This window comes from Canis aureus, chromosome 22, assembly GCF_053574225.1.
Source record: "Canis aureus isolate CA01 chromosome 22, VMU_Caureus_v.1.0, whole genome shotgun sequence".
Lineage (NCBI taxonomy): Eukaryota > Metazoa > Chordata > Mammalia > Carnivora > Canidae > Canis > Canis aureus.
In genome coordinates, this window is record NC_135632.1 from 25,522,332 (window position 1) to 25,541,462 (window position 19,131).

Below are 19,131 nucleotides of genomic sequence, written 5' to 3' on the forward strand. Positions count from 1 at the left end.
AACCCCACGGACTCATTTTATCTATTCTGGAACTTTATATAAATGGAATCAAACAATATGAACTCTTGTGTTTGGCTTCTTTTGCTCATCGTAGCGTTCATGGGGATCATTCAGATTGTTGCTTGTCATTGTTCATGCTGAATAGAGTTCCACTACGTGGCTAGACCACAGTCTGCTTATCCATTCCATAGCTGCTGCATATTGGGTTGACAACCACTACATACCCCACCAGAATGGCTAAAATGAAAAGGACAGAAAATAATAAATGTTGGCAAGAACATGGAACAAATAGAGCTCTCATACACTGGCCAGGAGGAGTGTAAGTTGGTTCAACCTCCTTGGAAAACTGCTTGGTATTGTCTACTGCAGCTGAATACAGGCATCCTCTATAGCCCAGCAATTTCACTCACAGGTATTTACCAACAGACAAGCAGGCATACGTTCACCAAAACACATGTACTAGAATATTCACAACAGTAATACCTATATTTGCCACAAGCTATAATTTTACAGTCTCCAGTTTGGGTCTTATGATGGTATCCTCACCTCCATCCCTTCGTCGAACCTCTGACCTCATAGAATATGGGGCAGGTCACTCACCATATGCCTCTTGGCCCTGAATCCAGTTTCTGTCTTATCTCTCAGGGGCCTCTGATTGTCTACTGTTTGCACCCTCTGCTCCAGGACCTGTCTGTGGACATTAGGCAGCTGCTCCATGCATACCCACACACTCACTCTCCAGTGGAGGAGCATTCCACTGACCTGTGCCAGTAGTCCTCAGCCCTCTCTGACCCAGTGCCTCCTTTTGTAAGAAATATTTTGTGAAGACCCTTTTATTACCTTGAAATGAAATTAACAAATTATACAATAGACATACGCAATTTTATTTTTTTTTAAAGATTTTAGTTATTTATTTGAGAGAGAGAAAGAGAAAGAAAAAGAGCACAAGCAGGGAGATTGGCAGAGGGATAGGGAGAAGCAGGCTCCCCATTGAGCAGGGAGCTCGATGCAGGGATCAAACCCAGGACCCTGAGATCATGACCTGAGCCGAAGGCAGATGCTTAACCTATTGAGCCACCTAGATGCCTCTGCATACACAATTTAAAAAATCAATATAATCTTACAGCAGCCACATGTGGAGGTGGCCTCTCAGGGCCATGGAAGAGTTGAGGACAAAAAGGAAGGGATCAATGCAAACATTACTGAGAAGAAAGAAATGAGGAAGGGACCATTGTGTTGTAGGAGTGAAAGAGGAGGGTGGTTTTGAGATGGCAGGGACCTGAGACCACAGTGATCAGAGTAGGAGATGGAAAAGTCAAAAGAGGTACTGGTTTGTGGGGAAAGCTATCAAATTTGGTTAGACATTTGTTCATTTGAGCACATGCCTTCCCAGGCACTGGACCAGGCTATGTGGGGGGTAGAAAGATGCCTGACTGGTGCTCCCGACATGCAGACAGTAAGTCCGGTGGAGCTTGAATGGCTGCCAAGTTCCTTCTGTTCATATCCCACTCCTCCCAGCCACACCTAGCCTAATCCTAGAGACTCCTATTCATTCATCAAGGACTGTCAGGTGCCACTTCCACCAGGAAGCTTTCCTTGATTTCCCAGGTCAAGGTTGAGAGTCCTGCCATGTTTTCCTCTGGGTTTACCCCATGTTAGCTCATACCTATGGGGTAAAACAGTCTCCTTGTATCTCCCTGACTACAATGCTTTCTGGGAGGATGTAAGCCAGTTTTTAATCCCCAGGTTCTAGCACAGTACCTAACATACACTAGATACTCCACAAATGCTTGCTGAATTCATAATAATAATAATAAAAAACGCAAACAAGTACTTCATGCTTAGGCACCAGTGAAATGCCCCATACATATAAATTCACCTAATCTTCACAGCAATCCTGAGAGTTAAGTACTATTGTTATCATCACTCCCACTTTACAGATCAGTTAACTGAAGCAAAGAAGTGAAGCAACTTGCCCAAGGTCATACAATTAGCAGCAGGGTTCTAGGCTTCTTCCTCCTGATCCCCACACTCTTCCACATGTGGGTGGAAATAAAGGTCAGGAGCTCAGAGAAAGGAAAGGGGCTCCCATAACAACTACCTGAGATATATAGCATCAAGGGTTTCCAACCAAAAACCATCAGGAACACACGTATGGTTGCAGAAAACTGGCCCTATTGGCTCATTGTGAAGGAGGATGCACACCAGGGGCCCACAGGGCATCTTGAAAGAGGCTGTTAGAAAGGATTTGTTCTAGGATTTGGGCCTTCACTAGATGATGCTCGGGGGTGGGGGAGACTTGAGGAAGTGAAGTCTGGCCTCACTCTGGATTGGATGGGGTCAGGAAGTGAAAGTTAATCTATAACTATCTTAATTCTTATCTAGCAGAAGAGAAGAGCAGAGGGAGACTGAAGCTGTGGGTAGTAAAGCAGCAGCTGTCACTCATATTAGCAAGGACAGGCGGATAGTTGGCCATTTGTGTGGTTGGATGGTGGTCAGGTTTTGTCTGTGTCTGATAGGGTGATACAGTGGCCTTGTTTTTGTCTTGGGCCTTGTCTGATGCTGTGCTCTGAAACTGTTCTCATTCAACAGAACACCATGGCCTAGCTGTGAGTGGCAGATCCATTCCACCTGTCATGAGCTGCTTTCTCTCTCTCAGGGGAAAAAAACACTGCAGTACATTGTCATAAAATTTGACATCAATGCCAATCATATTCCTCTTCAAATTCCTTCAAATAGCTCTCCTGGAGTGCAGAGTAAGCTCAGTGGGGCAGCTTCCACTGTGTCCCTTGCCTTGGGCACATGGGGAATTTGGCAGCCATGCACCAGCACTCCAGAACCCTCTCGGCGCTCCCTAGTGGCAGTTCCTCCTTTGCCACTCTTGGCCTAGGCTGTGGTTTTCCGCAAAGCCTCTGCCAGCCAGGGGCACCTGAGAGGTCTGCACATTCACATGGCTCTATGCACTCCTCGCCATTGATTTTTCCAGGCCATGTATGGCCTCCAGTGCCTCCCTTTACACTACATTAGGTGTGGTCTTCCACAGATGAAAGACCCCGAATCATTTAAAAGCAATTCTCTTATTTCTTCCTGGAAACTGGAGAACTCTTTGGTGAACATAAATTATCAGTTGCTTTTCCTGCTGAGGCATCTGCATTGTTCACCTCTCCTCATCCCTCCTTGCCTTTTCCCCCTTGACCTTGACTTCACTTTCAGCAGGTGAAGAGCATCTATTTCTGCCTACCCCCCAACTCCCTGGAGATGTTTGTTTTTAGCACAGTCTAGTTTATTTACGGCTCATTCCAACTCAGAATATTTCCATCAGGTGGATGTGTTTAGGAACAGCTTCCCGCCCCTCCCTCCCTGTCAACTAAGCCAGGACTTCACATGTCTATTTTAGTGTCATCTGAGTGGCCTGTGGGTCTCTTTCAGGACTAGGCTGCCTCCATGGAATCGTGTCTAAGCCCAGGGTCCAGCTTGGAAAAGCCCCAGCAGGCTCTGTGGTAATGGAAACAATCATGTGTGTATGAACATGGGGCCTGCAGAAACCCGGGTGTGCCATGTGGCTCAGGCCCAGGCAGCTGCCTTGGAAACACCAACTCCCATGGAATTTCAGGACCACTTGCCCTGACTTAAAGACACTGAAGTCATACTGTACACGGCCACTGCAGTGCCAAATCATGGATAGAAATAAAGCTAGGTCTAATGCAGGCTTGTGTCAAGTGTCTTGTTTTTGTTTCTGTTTTGTTTGCCATTGCAGATGCTGACTTTGCCTTTGCACTCAATACCCACTTACTCTTGGGTGCATCCTTGGAAAGTGTGATTTACTCGCACTTACTCCTGAAAACATAGGGACTTGGATAAAAGGGTATGAGTCTGGGTGCAAGCGACCATGTGACTCGCATAGCTCATTTCTGAGACTCAGGTTCCTTACCTACACCATAAGGAGTCTGGCCCAAACCATCTCCAAATTCTGTTTTCATACATATGATACCAGGATCTCCACTGTATCCACCTATATCTCCCACTCATGAGACCAGCCCATCAGTAGGTCACGAAAGACACCCTGTTTCTGCCTCCTGTTTTTTGCAGCAAGGAGAACTCCCCCACCCCCGCCGCCCAATCAAGCAAATGTACCATTAGAAGCCACCAAAGGAAAGAAGTCACATAAACATCCTGCCTTTGCGGGGTGGGAAACTTCTAGGTGCAGCCATATATTACCTATTCTGCAACTGCTCAGAGTTGGGGGACTGCTCAGCTTCTTACTTCCGCCTCCTCCCACTCTGAGGCCTCTCCCTGCCTGTTGGAACTAGCAGAAGGACGAAAGGAGAGAAGAGGTGAAGGGCACATGCTCTGTGCAGCACTGAGTGTTCTGACCATGAGTCAGATGTCTCAGCTACAGTGAATTTCTCATGATAGCTCATTTCAATTTGCTCAAAGTTTTTTCTGATTCACATATTCCAGAGGCTATACCCTATACCTTTCCTCTAACCCCTACACATACCCCACACATCTTGAAAACAAATTCTGATCCTAAAAGTTGAAAGTATTTGAACTGCTCTGAAAGACCAAGGTAGGAATTTGCCATCTTGCAATTTGCCTGAGTGGATAAGGGGAGCAGGTGAGGGCACAACCTACAAAGGATATGATTTGGCAGTTTGGTGGCTACTGTCTCTGGGGCAGTGTGGCCACATGACCCAAGCTGTCAGCCTGGAGAATAATGGACAACATCTCGGCCACCCAATACCATGGCTGGCCCCAGACCATAGTGTGTGATGTTACTTCAAAGCCAAAGCAGCAGCCGCCTACCTCAGACCTCAAAGTTAAGGTCACAAAAGGGGCACACCCAAGCACACACACACACGCTCATGAGTGTATATCAAGGTCCCCACCAACTCCATTGTCAAATCCCTTTTATGTGCAATTCCAACACTGATCGAGAAGTTTAACACTTAAAGACTGCTGAAAGCACTCAGAACAGGTCTTTTTTTTTTTTCAAGTCTGCTTTCTAAGCCTTTTTTTCTAAACAATGCACACATCATATATGCAGGCATACAACACACACACACACAACTCACCTGAGCAGCAAGCTGAGTAACAGAGCAGTCCTGAAATGGTGAGCAGGTGAGTGAAGCTGAGTGATAGACCAGTCATTGTGGGCAAGGCCCAAGGAGGGACTGGCCAGGGAACACACGCTGGCGACAGGCTGAGATTTGTCACGCCTCTGAGCACTCCCAGCTGGGCATTTGGGGTGGGAGTCAGCCAATCCCTGCTTTGGTGTTGCTTCTGCCCCAGATGCCAGGGGTCCAGAGGCCAGTACTCAGCTCTCGGGAGCAGGAACAGGTACACGGTACTCTGGCCTCAAAAGAGGCTACAGTGGGGACAGCTTGGGGGAAGAAGAATGCCCCTGTCCCAAGGAAGGAGGTGAGGTTGGGAGCAAGGAATACTGATCGCCCTTGCCAGCCAAGAGGAAATGGGAGTGCAATCTGTCTAAAAGGCTGCTTTTCATTTAGCTCAGAAACTGCTCCTGTCAATACTGCTCTGGCAAGCCTCAAAGTCCACCCCCACTGTGATTGTTCTGGGGGAATCTGTCCTCCTCTACTTCAAGGAAGATCTCTGTCACCATGTCTGTGCCAAGGTGCTGCCAACAAAGATAAACTTAATTTTTAAAATTATAAAGATTAAAAATATATATACAGATATGCAAAGAAATATATATATATACACATATATATAAACGTATATATATATCCAAAGGGCTGGTGAAGTAAACCTTTTTGGATGAAGCTTGCCTATAAAATAATAAAATAGCATATACCAGATACATGTGGAATCTGATAACTTTATAAGCATACCCAATGCACATGCATGCACACGCACAAAATTCTAGATAATAAAAGACAAGATTATTAGTACTTAGCAATAAGCACTGTTGTTTTAACCAGCTTAGTAGAAATCATCAGTTATTGTAGGATTCAGAAAACTTTTTCCAGAAAGAGCCAGATAGTAAATATTTTAGGCTCTGTGGGCTGCACAGTCTCTGTTACAACATAACTCTACTGCTATACATGAAAGTAGCCACAGACAATAAAGCAGCGTAGTTGTGTTCTATTAAATTTTTATTTACAAAAATAGGAAGCAGGCTGGATTTGGCCTGCAGGCTATAGTTGGTGGACTCCTGAGCTATAGCCTTCAGAAGAAATGTTATTCCTTGTATTCACTCATTCATTTATTGTTTCATTAATTCATAAAACACATATTGAACGCCAAATGTTTCCAAGACTCAATGACTAGACACAGTTCCTGTTCCTGGCATGTGTCACTCAGTGTCATGGAAAGAATATAGGCCCTTGAGTCAGCAAACACAGTCTGGAGTTATCCAGGCTGCCACTTACTAGCTGTATAACCCTGAGGAAGTTACTCATTCCCTCTGAGTCTCAATTTTCTTATCTATGAAATGGGTAGAGCAAGACTCATCTTGTTAGATTATTGTGAGGATTAGAGCTAAGGATTTCAGAGTTCCTGGAATAGAACAGGGCTCTTTAATCGACATTTTCAGGGATAATGATTTTGTACTAAAAAGGACAAAAAGAGAAGTGGCTAACACAAGGCTGGGGATGTTTAGAGGGATTTGAACCAGGAAGTGATGGATACCAGTTGGGGGGAGGGATGTAAGTGAGAAATCAGGGGAAGCTTCCTGGAAGAGGAGAGCTGAACTTTGAAAGCAGAGAAGATTTGCTGGTACCAAGATGAAACTCCTTTCATCTTGGAAAGGGAGGAAAGGGTTTAGGTTCTGTTTCTTGCCTGGAGCATTACCTTCTGTTCACACAAACACAGAGTCTAAGACATCAGAGAAAGGATGAAGGGCATGGAGTGCTCAGTCTAAAATCCCAGACCATTGTGGAAATATCATCAGCATCACATTTTCCCAAATTCTTCTGTGTTAGGTCATAGCCCCACGTGTGCATTATTTTTCAAATCCCATTCAAAAACCCTTGGAGATGGAAATTTTGCCACTTTTCAGCACCAAAAGCACTTCCTTTTTACCATTCAACATCAGACTGTTCCCAAAAAGGTTGACACGTGGGGCAGCTCGGGTGGCTCAGCAGTTTAGCGCTGCCTTTAGCCCAGGGTGTGATCCTGGAGACCTGGAATTGAGTCCCACGTCGAGCTCCCTGCATGGAGCCTGCTTCTCCCTCTGCCTGTGTCTCTGCCTCTTTCTCTGTGTCTCTCATGAATAAATAAATAAAATATTTAAAAATAAATAAATAAAAATAAAAAGGTTGACACATGTAAACCACTGAGTTGCACTTTATTGCAAAAACAAAGGAGACTGGCCTAGATGGTCACTGAGGTCCTATCCCACTCTGATGTTTGAATCTCTATTTTGAACCTAATGACTCAGGCCCATGAATCTCTGTCTCTTTTCCATGTTGCTCTCCTTCTGCAACTCACTTTCCTGTATTATTCTCTGTTTCATTCTCTGTCTCTCCAAGGACTAAGAGCCAAATCTCCTTGAGTCAGATGCCTAGATGTATACTCGACTACTGTTAACTGCCCTGCCAAGCATGCCAGTTTGAGATTAGGAATCCTGTTCTCCAGGCCTGGTGTGACCAGTAATGTGCTGTGTCACCTTGGATAACTCACTTCCCCTCTGGGCCTTGGTTTCCCCAAATGTGAAATGGGAGCAATTGGACCAGAGGAGCTCTAAGCCCTTTCTAGGTCTTGCTTCTACCAGGGGCTAGGATTTCTGAGACTTAAACAGTCCTTCATAAGGGCCCTGGACAGGGATAGAAGAACATTCTTTCCCCTTCTCCCCCAGTGAGCCATCCCATGCCCTCGAGGCAGGCAGCCTGCTGAGTTCCCACTGGTTCCTTCACCCAGGCACCAGCTCACCACAGCAGAGTGGCCTGCAAAATCTAATTCATAATAAAGGTTTCCGGGGCCTTCCTGCAGCTGTCAGCAGGTGTCATATTCACAGTATTTTGTCTTAATTGCAGCTCTGGTATTTATCAACCAAGCCAGAAGTCCACTTCTGGAATGCCGCCTCCCTGGGCGCCGTTCCAGAAGTCTTGTCCCCCTGCTGCCACATACAGGCCTGTTCCCTGCTGTTCTGGGTCAAAGTAGAGTCCTCTGTGCTTCTTCTCCTCCTGTGTCTCTCACTCCTGCTGCATAGAGAGATCTTGAGGGCTGGATAACTTGGCATCCTCCCCCAGGACCTAGAGTCTCCAGTGTGAGGCAAAAACACCTGTATTTTAAAGGCACAGCCTAGGGATGCCTGGGTATCTCAGTGGTTGAGTGTCTGCCTTTGGCTCAGGGTGTGATCCCAGGTCCTGGGATTGAGTCCCCCAACAGGCTCCCCACGGGGAGTCCCCTTCTCCCTCTGCCCATGTCTCTGCCTTTCTCTGTGTATCTCTCATGAATAAATAAAATCTTTAAAAAGAATTTAAAAATCAAAGGTATAGCCTAGGGTCCCACCAGTCCCAGGGTACCTCAAGTCTGCTGTCTCATCCCCGAACCTGGGTGGGCAGAGATGTAGATTGGATGATATGGGTCCTACTTTCCGACAAATACTCTCTTCTTGACCCAACTTTGTTCAGGTTCTCAGCAAGGCCTTGGACTTGGGTTTCTGTGTATGTCCTGGCAGAGTTTAGGTTTAGCAAGAATCTGGCAAAGTCAATTTAGAGTGAATCCCCACCCTTGATAGCTGAGCAAGTTCCTCATTCCCCCTACCCTTGCTATCTTAGCACCCTGGTCTGCCTTCAGCAAGAATACTGTGAGGTGGATTTAGCAAGAATACCCCTATCCCTGAGGTTTCCTCTTAATAATTTTCCATCCACTGACACCCTCGCTCCAACTAGCTCTTTGGCTATCAATCCCCACTCATTCCTACTGCATTCAGAATTGAGCCCAATCTCTTTCTCCTCTTGAGACCGGCTTGCCACCTGGGGCAACAGTCTTGAACAGTCTTCTTTACCATTTCAACAAGTAAATGCCACCTCCAAGAGAGCCCTATATCAGGTTCTACTCCATTTTTTGAATGCTTCCTATGTGCCAAGTCCTTGTATGCCACATGGATATAGAAACAAATAAGCCCAAGGTCTAGGATCTGGAGATCAAAGAGTTTTCATCCTATCTGCTAATGTGAACTGACTGGCACAGATTTTCCGAAACATCATGTTAAGAAGGACTCTGAGGATAGAGGCTCATGACTTCCTGGTATCGGGCTCCCTGAGATGAGAGGAAGGAGTGACACCTGTGCTGCATACTTGCAGGCCCATGTTTAGCAAAATCCTCATCATGAAACAAGGACAACACTGCACTTCCATGCACCACTGCATTTAATCCTCAAAGCACCACTGTCCTCATTTTACAGAGGATAAAAGGACTCTTGGAGAAGCTGTCATTTAGTCCAGGTCACACAGATAGTACAGAACCGGAGTCAGAGTTCAAAAGGGATCTTGCACACAGCCCTGTGAGAAGGTGTCCTCCAGTTGGCCAACTTGCCCAGCCCTTGAGGGATGGCTCTCCATCCTTATGCCTCCCACCTCTCCTGCTGTGCTCACTGCTCTCGTGATAGAGCAGGGAGGTTTCCCTCTGGTCCGGCCCTTTCCTGGCTAGCAGGCTCATGCCACTCCTAACTCCCAGCCATGGACTTTACATCTAGAAGCCCCCCTCAGAGTTGGGGCTGTGTAGAGAAAGCTAGCACTCCCCCAAATGGGGGCTCCTCCTTCCATAGGCCAGAGCTATCCCTGAGAAGTGGCTATACTCCCAGCTCCTGCAGTGTGAATAGCTAGGGGCTCTCGACCCTTCTTGCCAATGGTTCTGCCTGGGTACAGAGGACTCAAACCTGAGGGGATGGTGGTGGCACACACGAAAGGGGCCTGCAACCCTGAAGGCCAGCATGGAGGTGAACTGCCCCCAACCAGACACTGGACAGTTAGGTGAGCATAAAATAAATTTTGATTCAATGAAGTCACTAAAATATTGGTGCTTATTTATTACAGCAGACAGCATTACCCTAACCTGGTAATGAGGTGCCAACAATGGAAACTATTCTGTGAGCATTCAATATCTTTCTTTGGTTCCCACAGCAACTGTATGAAGTATTAGAATTATCATCCTCATTTTTAGCCAAGGCTCAGAGATTTAGGGATGCACCTATGATCATACACAACCAGTAGGTAGTAGGCCAGGACTGAATCCAGATGGTCTGACACTGGAGACTTCCAGAGATTTGGTTACTAGCACAAAGTGGCGACCTCTCTCCCCCACTACCAGCCAGCCAGAATGGGCACGGAAGCCCAGAAAGAATGGCAGATGTCATCTTGGCCAGCTGGTGTTAGAGAAGTTTACCAACACCTCGTTGCATGCCTTTTTAATCAAACCTTACATTTACTCATCTTTGGGCCCCAGTTTCCTGGTTTGTAAACTCACATAAATAGACAATCTTAGTTGCTCCTCATCATGGCCACATAAGATTCAATCATGTGTGCTAGTGGGCTTCAAACATCAACCTTTTCTGTTGAATAGTTTACTCTTCAAAGCAAGCAATGAATCTGTGATTCATTTGGAAATCTACTCCAAAAAACAGAAGATGCAGGGACAAGGGGATATGTGGTAGAGTAAATATAGCAAAATCAAAGCAATTGCAGAATCTATTTGGTGGCTGTATTTGCTAAGGCTGCCATAACAAAGTACCAGGGTGGCTTAACTAACAGAAATTTATTTTTTGCAGTTTTGGAAGCTAGAAGTCCAAGATTAAGGTGTTGGAAGGTTTGGAAGCCTCTCTCTTTGGCTTGCAGATGGCCACCTTCTAGCTATGTCCTCAAAGAGAGGCCTTTCCTCTCTTTGAGCATCCCTGTTATCTCTGTGTATCCAAATCTCCTCTTCTTATAAGGACACCAGTCAGATTGGATTAGGGCCCACCCTTATCGCCTCATTTAACCTTAATCACCTCATTTAAAGGCTCTAGCTCCAAATACAGTCACATTCTGAGGTCTTGGGGGTTAGGGCTTCAACATATGAATCTGGGGGAGGGGGCACTCAGCCCATAATGTGGGCATAGTGGTGTTCCCTGGATAATTTTTTCCACTCATTTGAATGTTTGAAATTATTCATAATAAAAAAGAAGAATAATAAAAAGAAATGGAAAACCAGAAGATACCTCCATAAGGGTTAGGACTGGGGGTGGGTCAGAGCTAGGGCACCAGCCTTGCCTAGAGAAGCCTGCGGTCACTCATAAAGACACCTTGAGCAGAAATTGAATCCCCATGAAGAACATGTTCTCTTTCGCCCCCTCCCCTGCCAAGAGGGACAACTCAAGGAAGAATGGCTGCCCTAGTTAGGTGGATGAAAGAAAATCTCATCCTTGACAGTATTTTATAGTCAGTCATCTATCAAAGGTGACTCCTTTGTACATAGATTCAAGAGACAGCCCAGCCCCCTTTCCTGCCACAAGGGAATTTTTCGACCTTATCTAAAGGAAGGCATCTGTTTTTTTGAGTTGAAGTTTTAATTTGACAAAATGGCATGTGGTAAACAGAAAGGAAGGAGGAGACAATGTTATTAGGAGCCAAGGGAACATCAAGAAACCTCCCTAAGACTGGCTGCGCCTTGGCTCTGAATTTGATTACAGTGTCCAGCATAAAGCAGTGAGCACTATTAAATCTTCTGCTACAGCTTGACAGGGAAGGCCAAGTTTGTAGAGTTATTTGGGAGATCTGGCAATCGGTCAGAGACAAAACTCCCCAGCTACATTGGCCTAATGGGTGGGTTATTTCCAATATCCACTGACAACTGGGTCCAAGTGGAAAGACCCTGTGTTTCTAGCCACTATATTTCTACACCTTCATTTTTCCATGGTGACATTCTAGCTCTATTGACATATGGGATTCAAAACCACATGGCTCACTTAGCCCTTTTCCTAGAGCACCTCTCATCCCTACCCCCACTGCCTTCAGTATTTGTCATTTGAGGGTACATAGCAGGTGAGGAGGGGGGAAGAAGGTCCCTGGATCCCCCTGGCTTCATCCAGCACAATCATTTCTACTCATTGGTCTCACTGAATTATTCAAATTTCTGGATCCCAGAAAGTGGGGGAATCTCAGGTTGACCACTTTGGACTCAACTGAGCAATAGAGCTTCACAATTAAATAGGTTGGAAAGATGAGCCTTAGGCTTTCCACAGCACTGTAACTGTGTGACTTTACCATTCTGAGATCTCAATTCCTATTGCTGCTTTTCGATCTTAAAGATGTTTCAAAACCATAAAATCCCATCCTGTGTGCTCCAGATGAGAGACTGTTTTGTGCATATAAGTGGAATTCTGTTTAATTGTTTAGAGTAGGTAATATCTCAAATGATTCAAAATTCCAAAAGTCCAAATGAGCATACATGAAAATTCTTCTCCTTCTGTACCAGTTTCAATTATTTATTATCATTTAGTTTTCTGTGTATTTTTTCAGGAAAATTTTATGCAGAGACAAGCAGATAGGTAGGTATAATATATTCCCTCTCTTCTTCAAAAGGTTACTTGAATGTACAATTATACATATGCTACTTCTTCTTGGTTTCCTTACAGTATTTCTGAAGAGATTATGTTCTATAACTACATAAAGTGCATCTACATTCCTTTCTATGGCTGCATAATATTTCTTCATTTGGAAGAAATTTTACCTGAAGCAGAAAACAAAAACACTCCTTAAACTACCTTTATGTAGCCTGAAAAATCAAGAATCAACATACTCAGTAACATGCACAGAATACTTATTATTGCTAAGCACTAGCCTACAATGACCTTAAGTATTATTAATATTTTCTCCCTTTGACAGGTAAGTATACGGAGGCTCACAGAAGTGCCCAGGTAAGTGACAGAATCATGACTTGAACCCAGATCAGTCGTCTCCTTGTCTTAGTTGCTCTGCTTTCACTCAAATTCCAACTACTTGTGCAGCCTGAGACACCACCAGGTGATCTACTTTGCTCCTCGTTAATTACTTCATTTGTGTTATTTTAATGTCACAAATAGACTAGAGTTAGTCTTATGAATCTTCTTCTTCAATACAATAGTCTGGTACATAGTAGAAGGTGCAATAAACATTGGCCCTTCTGTTCATGGGAAGTATATAAAAAATTATTTATCTCAAGTAATTGCCATAAATAACTTAGAGATGGAAAATTGATTTAAGCAGACTACTACTACTACTACTACTACTAATAATAATACAGAGAATCTGAATCAACTCAAGTGGATTATATCATCCCATTTAGAAAGATAAAACTGAATAAAATGCAAAGTGGTGGTAGATGGGCACGTAGTCAGAAAATTGAACATCTTGTCAAATCAGCCACCATTTGCTGGTATTCGATTTGAAAATTTCATAGTTAAAAATCTTCCTCTTACTGCCTGGGATGGCTTACACTGGCAGGCCTGGTGCCTTGGCATCCACTATCCATCTTGAAGGAGGCAAAACTGATATTCCACATAAGGCAGATGCCACATAGATGAAGGGCCCCTTCTCCTGACAGGGATGAATTGGATACAGGAAGTGGCTCGTCTTACTAGCTAGGTTCTGCCCAGGATTGCACAATTCCCAAAGGGCAGACACTCCCAGGACTGCAGTGCCCTGCAGGGGTTCCCAGAAAGCTCATCTCTGTCTGGGGAGGGAGGGCGGCCCACGGTGGACTCTGCCCATTGGCAGCCTTTCTGCTGAGAAGTCAGTATGCTAAGACACTGTCCTCGGGTGTGAGCCTATGCTCCTCATGTCCAGCAGGTCTGGTGTTGCCCCCTGAGGCACAACAGTGCCTGAGTACATAGAGCCAGGCCCTCCCATGCTTTCTCCTTTGATTCTCCAATAGCCCCTCAAATTACCTTGTATTACATCCTCCTTTCCAGGTGAGGAAAACTGGCTTTGACATTGAAGGTCCCCTGAACGGGGCTTCTAAGCCCAGACTTCCAATTCCAAAACCCATGCACTGAGATGTTCTCTGTTCAGCTTCCAGCTTTAGACAGGATCTCAGAATTCTTGTAGCCTCTTCAGCATTGCAAGCAATTCTCTCCAGATTCAGTAAGAACAGATGGGGTTACAGCAGAAATGAGGCCTCCCAGGAGGGAGCAAGTGGCCTGGATTCCAGCGCTCTTACCACCATTTGGAATAATGGTTGCAACCAGTAACTGAGCTTAACTATGTTCCAGGTGCAAAGCTCTGTACCTATTTGCTCATTTAATCCTCACTGCCATCCAATGAGGTAGGTATTCTTATTATTCCCATTTTAAAGAGGTAGAAACTGAGGTGTTGAGATATTAAACCAAGACCACTTGGCCAAGATCATTCAGCTAGTGGGTCATGAAGAGGTCACTCAAGGCCAGAGCTGTCTGAATATGAATCCCATGCCCTCTATGCACACACCATGGCTTCTCAGTTACCAGTGCTCAGAAGAGAAACACATGCCAACACCCCTTCATTATGTAGGTACTAATTCTATAAATTAGCAAGCAACCCATGAACCACAAAGTCAGAGAAAGTCTACAGCTTTGAAATCTGGTCTATCCCTTCATTTTACAGAGGAGGAAACTGAATCTCACAGAGAGCAAACAGCTTGTCCAACACTACACATGTGCCCTGGGAGTTAGTGCAGGTCCAAAGAAATAACCCATTTCTTGAATTCTACCTCAGTGCCTCAGCACTGTGCTGCAAGGTCTCTCTAAAAACAATGGTAAACAGGTAAATTACCAAGTCCACTGACTAAATGTGCCCGTACCACCTTCCGGTGGGAACCTTAGCAGCAATCACCATGGCAGCCTAAGCCTGTTGTACAAGTACACTCTTTCAGGGCTTCCCAACAGAAGAGCAGTTGGTTCAGGTCATTGAAGAAAATTTAAAAACCCCATTTATCTCAGATACTTTGGCGAAAGCATTTCAAAGGCCCAAACTATCCAGACAGCCATCTCAGCCTTCCACTCGTCACTTTCTATGGGCAGACATGCCACCCAAAATGACACTGCTCCCTCAGAGCTCTCATGCTCACTGAACACAGAGAACATTCTTGTTTTCCACTGTTAACTTTCCCTACTATGACCTTGCCAATGCAGCTCTAAGAAAGATGGACCAGGACGGGGAAAGGGCTGTTGTTCTTGCTTGGAGCCCCTAAATCCTGTGCTAATTTCAATGGTTCAGAATTTGGTTTCTAAATAACTACAGAGAATTTGGAAGCCTTTTAGGGGCTACTCCATGAGGTCTACCCCAGCTTGGATGACCTCAGGAACTGAAGCAGTTCTGTTTGGGCACAAAAGAACAGCCCAGTTTCAACTTTCAATAATGACCCACCCCAAAGGAACTTCCTACAGGGGACATGTTGAAACACTGGAACAAACCCCCAGGTAAAGTAAGGAAGCCCCAGTCAGGTAGGTCTCTATGGGTAGAATGGCCATCATCACCCCATCCCTCACCATCCAGCATCCCTGAGAAGCCCATGCTAAGCCTGAGACCTCTAGAAGATCCCTCCCTCATGTGTCCCCAGAGAGAACTAGCAGCTTTAGCAAGAAAGCTCCCAGGGCTTTCTCCAGACTTCTCAGAAAGATACCAAGAAGGCCAGGTGAGCAGCAGGGCAAGATGAGTGAGGAAAGGGGTGGGGAGGCCTGTCCAACTCATTCATGTTTCCTTCATTTGCTTTCCTCTTTTCTCAGCCCCTCAGCGGCCATGAGGCCTCTCCTTCAGCTGTTGCCAGTTCCCAACACACGCCTCATGCCTCTGCTTATGTTGGTTGCTGTGGAGACATAAGTGTGGGCTTGAATGGAGCTAAATGCTCCTGGGCTGGGAGATGGAATAGGGCCAGGTGTATTTTTAAAGCCATCTGGGGAAGCTGGTCACCATGAGAAGAGCCTTCTTCCCTGGTCAACGTGTTCCTGCTTTAAGGACCAGTTCACAAATGCAAAATGGAAAACAGCTGAGCCTCTCTTTTTGCCTTAATTCACTGGATATTTTAAGCAAAAAAAGTTATTGTGTAGGTTGTATTTAAACTTTTGCCTTTAACACAAACGCATCTTGGGGAAATCATGACCTCTTGGTATACATACAGACATTGTGATGTTCTGGAAATAATGACAGAAATTATGACACATTATACACCAGGTGCTATTGTAAGTACTTTATGTTCATAATTAGCCCACTTAATCTTCACAACTCCTCTGTGAGTTAAATCCTATTTTTAGCCCCATATACCTGGGGAAACTGAGGCACAGAGAAGGCAACTTGCTTGCCCAACATCACAAAGCTAAAGAAAACACAAGATTTGAACTCTGGCAGCATGACACTAGAGGCCCTACCCCTAACCACTAGAACATTCTGTTTCTACAATGCTATGGGGGTATGAAAGTTCTGATTTAGAATTTTGACCCTGGCACTGCATGTGACCTCGGACAAGCTGTACCTTCCAGAATGTTAGTTTCCTCTTTGATAAAATAGGAGTACTACTGGTTTGTGAACTTGTGAAGATTAGAAAGAAGTCACATATGTAAAGAGGCTAGCAAAGAGAAAGTGCTCAATGCAAGATGGCTGTATCAGTATAGCTCTCTTACAGGATCAATGGCAGACACAGCTGCTTCCCTGCTCATATGCCACAGGATCCATCACGCCCTACAGGCTTCTAGCTCCTACCACAAACACCTGTAACTATGCCAGAGGGTTTTTCCAGCCATGCAAGTTGCTTGGAACAAGCACATCCCCAGGAGTTGGTGGGTAAATATCCCAGGCCTCTGTTTCCCTGTCTCTCCTATTCTTCCGAGGAGAACTGAACCCCAGCTGTCCACAGCAGCACTCTGTTCATGATCTACCTCTGTGCTGACTGCCTTACCTTCCCTGTCTTACTTCCCTATGCCCTACTGGGATCACCACCTAAATGAACTACTGACACCCAAGTCCTTGTCTTAGGGTCTGCTGTGGAAAGGAATCCAAATGAAGACAGTATGTATGTCTATGCCTTCAATTCTGGTGCCACATAAAGAATACTCGTGGGACACTTTACCCAGTGGAAAGGCAACGATGGGAGACTGAATAACAGTCCCCAAAGAGGTCCAGACTGATCCCTAGAACCTGTACATGTGACCTTATATGGGAAAAGGGACTCTGCAGGTGTGATTAAATCAAGAGGCTTACAAAGGGGAGATCAACTTGGTGGGCCTCAAATGTAATCACAAGTGGCCTTTTAAGAGAGAGGCAGAAGACCTGACACAGAGGAAGGCAATACAACCCCTGAAGTGAAGATGGAGAGGGGGCCAGGAACCAAAGAATGCAATGAATATAGCTTAAAACTAGAAGACACAGGAGACGTTCTCCTAGAAAGTTTATGGAGGAAGCACAGTCCTGCCAACACCTTGAGTTCTGCAAAGTGAAACTGATTTTAGCTTCTGACCTCCAGAACTATAAGAGAAATAAATGTGTTAAGGCACTGCCTTTTGGGTGATTCATTCCAGTGGCCAAAGGAAACTAATACAGTGGCTCCAAGGCAAAGTTGGGCAGTGATTCTCAAAGTGTGGTCGCCGGCTCCGTAGCATCAGCAGCATCTGGGATCTTACAAGAACTGCAAACTCTTGGACCCGACCCCAGGGCGATTGACTCCGAAATTCCAGAGGTGGGGCTCGGCCATTTGTGGGTTATGGAGCCCTCCAGGTGATGCTGATGCTGGCTGCCGTGCAGTGGTTGACCCAGGCTCACCACGAGGCCACCTGAGAGCTCTGAACACCATCAGTGCCTGACCCCATGCCCCAGAGAGTGATTTAATTGGTTTGTTCAGCCTGGTCACTGGCCTTCTGTTGAAACATCCCAAGTGATTCTTCTGTCTAGCCAGGGCTGAGAACCCATGCTAGAGTTTGAGAATCACTGATCTAAAACGCTGACTTCTAAACTGAACTCTGTAGAGCTTGGGAATTCGGGAAGAAATAACCCAAGACATCTAAAGGAGGACATCTTGGGAGAGTCCAAGCCAGCAAGGATTCTGGCCCCAGAGGCCAGACGGGGCTACACAGGTAAATGCCATAAGGCAAGTAGGCGAGGCATAAGGCCGGGGGTGCAGGGGGCTTCTGAGGAGCTGGGGCTGAGCAGCCAGCAACACCGCATTCCAAACAGTTGTATCAGAACATGGCTGTAGGTCGGGGCTGCCAGGTTACCCCATTTGTCGAGAGGGTTTTTTAATTTGTTTTGTTTTTAAGAGACATCAGAAGCACTTTAAAAATATTAAATCAATCCATTTTAAATGTCAGTAACCAAGGAAATTTTTAAAAAGGTCTCCTTTTTAAAGTACTACAACATCTACAACAGGAAGTGTGAACATGCTAAACCTGGAGCCTGGCTTCGGTCCTTGGGCAGCTGGTCTGGAAGCTCCATAAGTGCTGCAGGTGTCTTTCACTCTCCTCTGGGGCCCAGCAGGCTGTCCTGGCCAAGTTCTTCTCAGGGCGATCACAGAACCCCATGGGGGTGCAATATGTCTGTTTGCTCACTGCTGCATCCCAGTGCCAGGTACGCAGTTGGTAGTTATTGTTTGTTGAGTGAATACTTCTAGCCTGTGAGACAGACTTCTATGACAGATGAGGAATTTGAAGCTCACTCCAGTGAAGTGACTTCCCCACAATCACCTAGCTCATAACCAACTAGATCAGGATTCAAACCCAGGGTCCCTCACAGCAAAGACTACTGTAAAGAGTAAATGCAAATGCACTGTGAAAATGCTTTGCAAAATGAGAGGTTTGGGGCTAACCTGTACCAAAAAATTTTTAAGAGTAGTACAAGTAGGTACTGCAATGTGAACTGCATTTCAAGAAGATGGGACGCCAGCTTATTTGGTGACTTGCTGAAGCCAAAGGGGCTTTCAATTCCTTCTGGAGCTATGTTGTTTTTGTGTGATTGTGAATCAGGGGAAAGCAGGTAGGAGTGTGACGGATGGTGATGCAGAGGCCCAGCCCTGGATATTAGAAGAGACAGCCTCCTGTCTCACACCCAGCTCTCTGTATCTGAGCTGCAGCTCAACCCGCGGCTTTATTCAGAGGCTTGGGAGGAGATGAAGCAGGAGGCTGGCCCCCATGGAGAGCCCTCTAATTTAAGGGCCTTCTCTGATTGAATTATGCAGAGGAAATAAGAA

General features: G+C 45.5%; 1 protein-coding gene across 6 annotated transcripts in view; it reads right to left on the minus strand.

Moving 5' to 3' along the window:
* COLQ (collagen like tail subunit of asymmetric acetylcholinesterase) overlaps positions 1–19,131 on the minus strand; it is a 79,228-nt gene that overhangs the window by 41,895 nt on the left and 18,202 nt on the right. The window contains exon 1 of one of the 6 annotated variants that reach the window (XM_077865270.1): positions 13,871–14,053. The exons of 3 other annotated variants lie outside the window; for them this stretch is intronic. Coding sequence is in view for 2 of the 3 variants with exons in the window: in XM_077865266.1 (XP_077721392.1) it covers positions 5,076–5,151 (76 nt within the window). In the remaining variant the exon portion in view is untranslated. Of the gene's footprint in view, positions 1–5,075; positions 5,338–13,870; positions 14,054–19,131 lie in introns of those variants that run through there. 2 more of the 6 variants (XM_077865266.1, XM_077865269.1) reach the window with 2 other exon arrangements.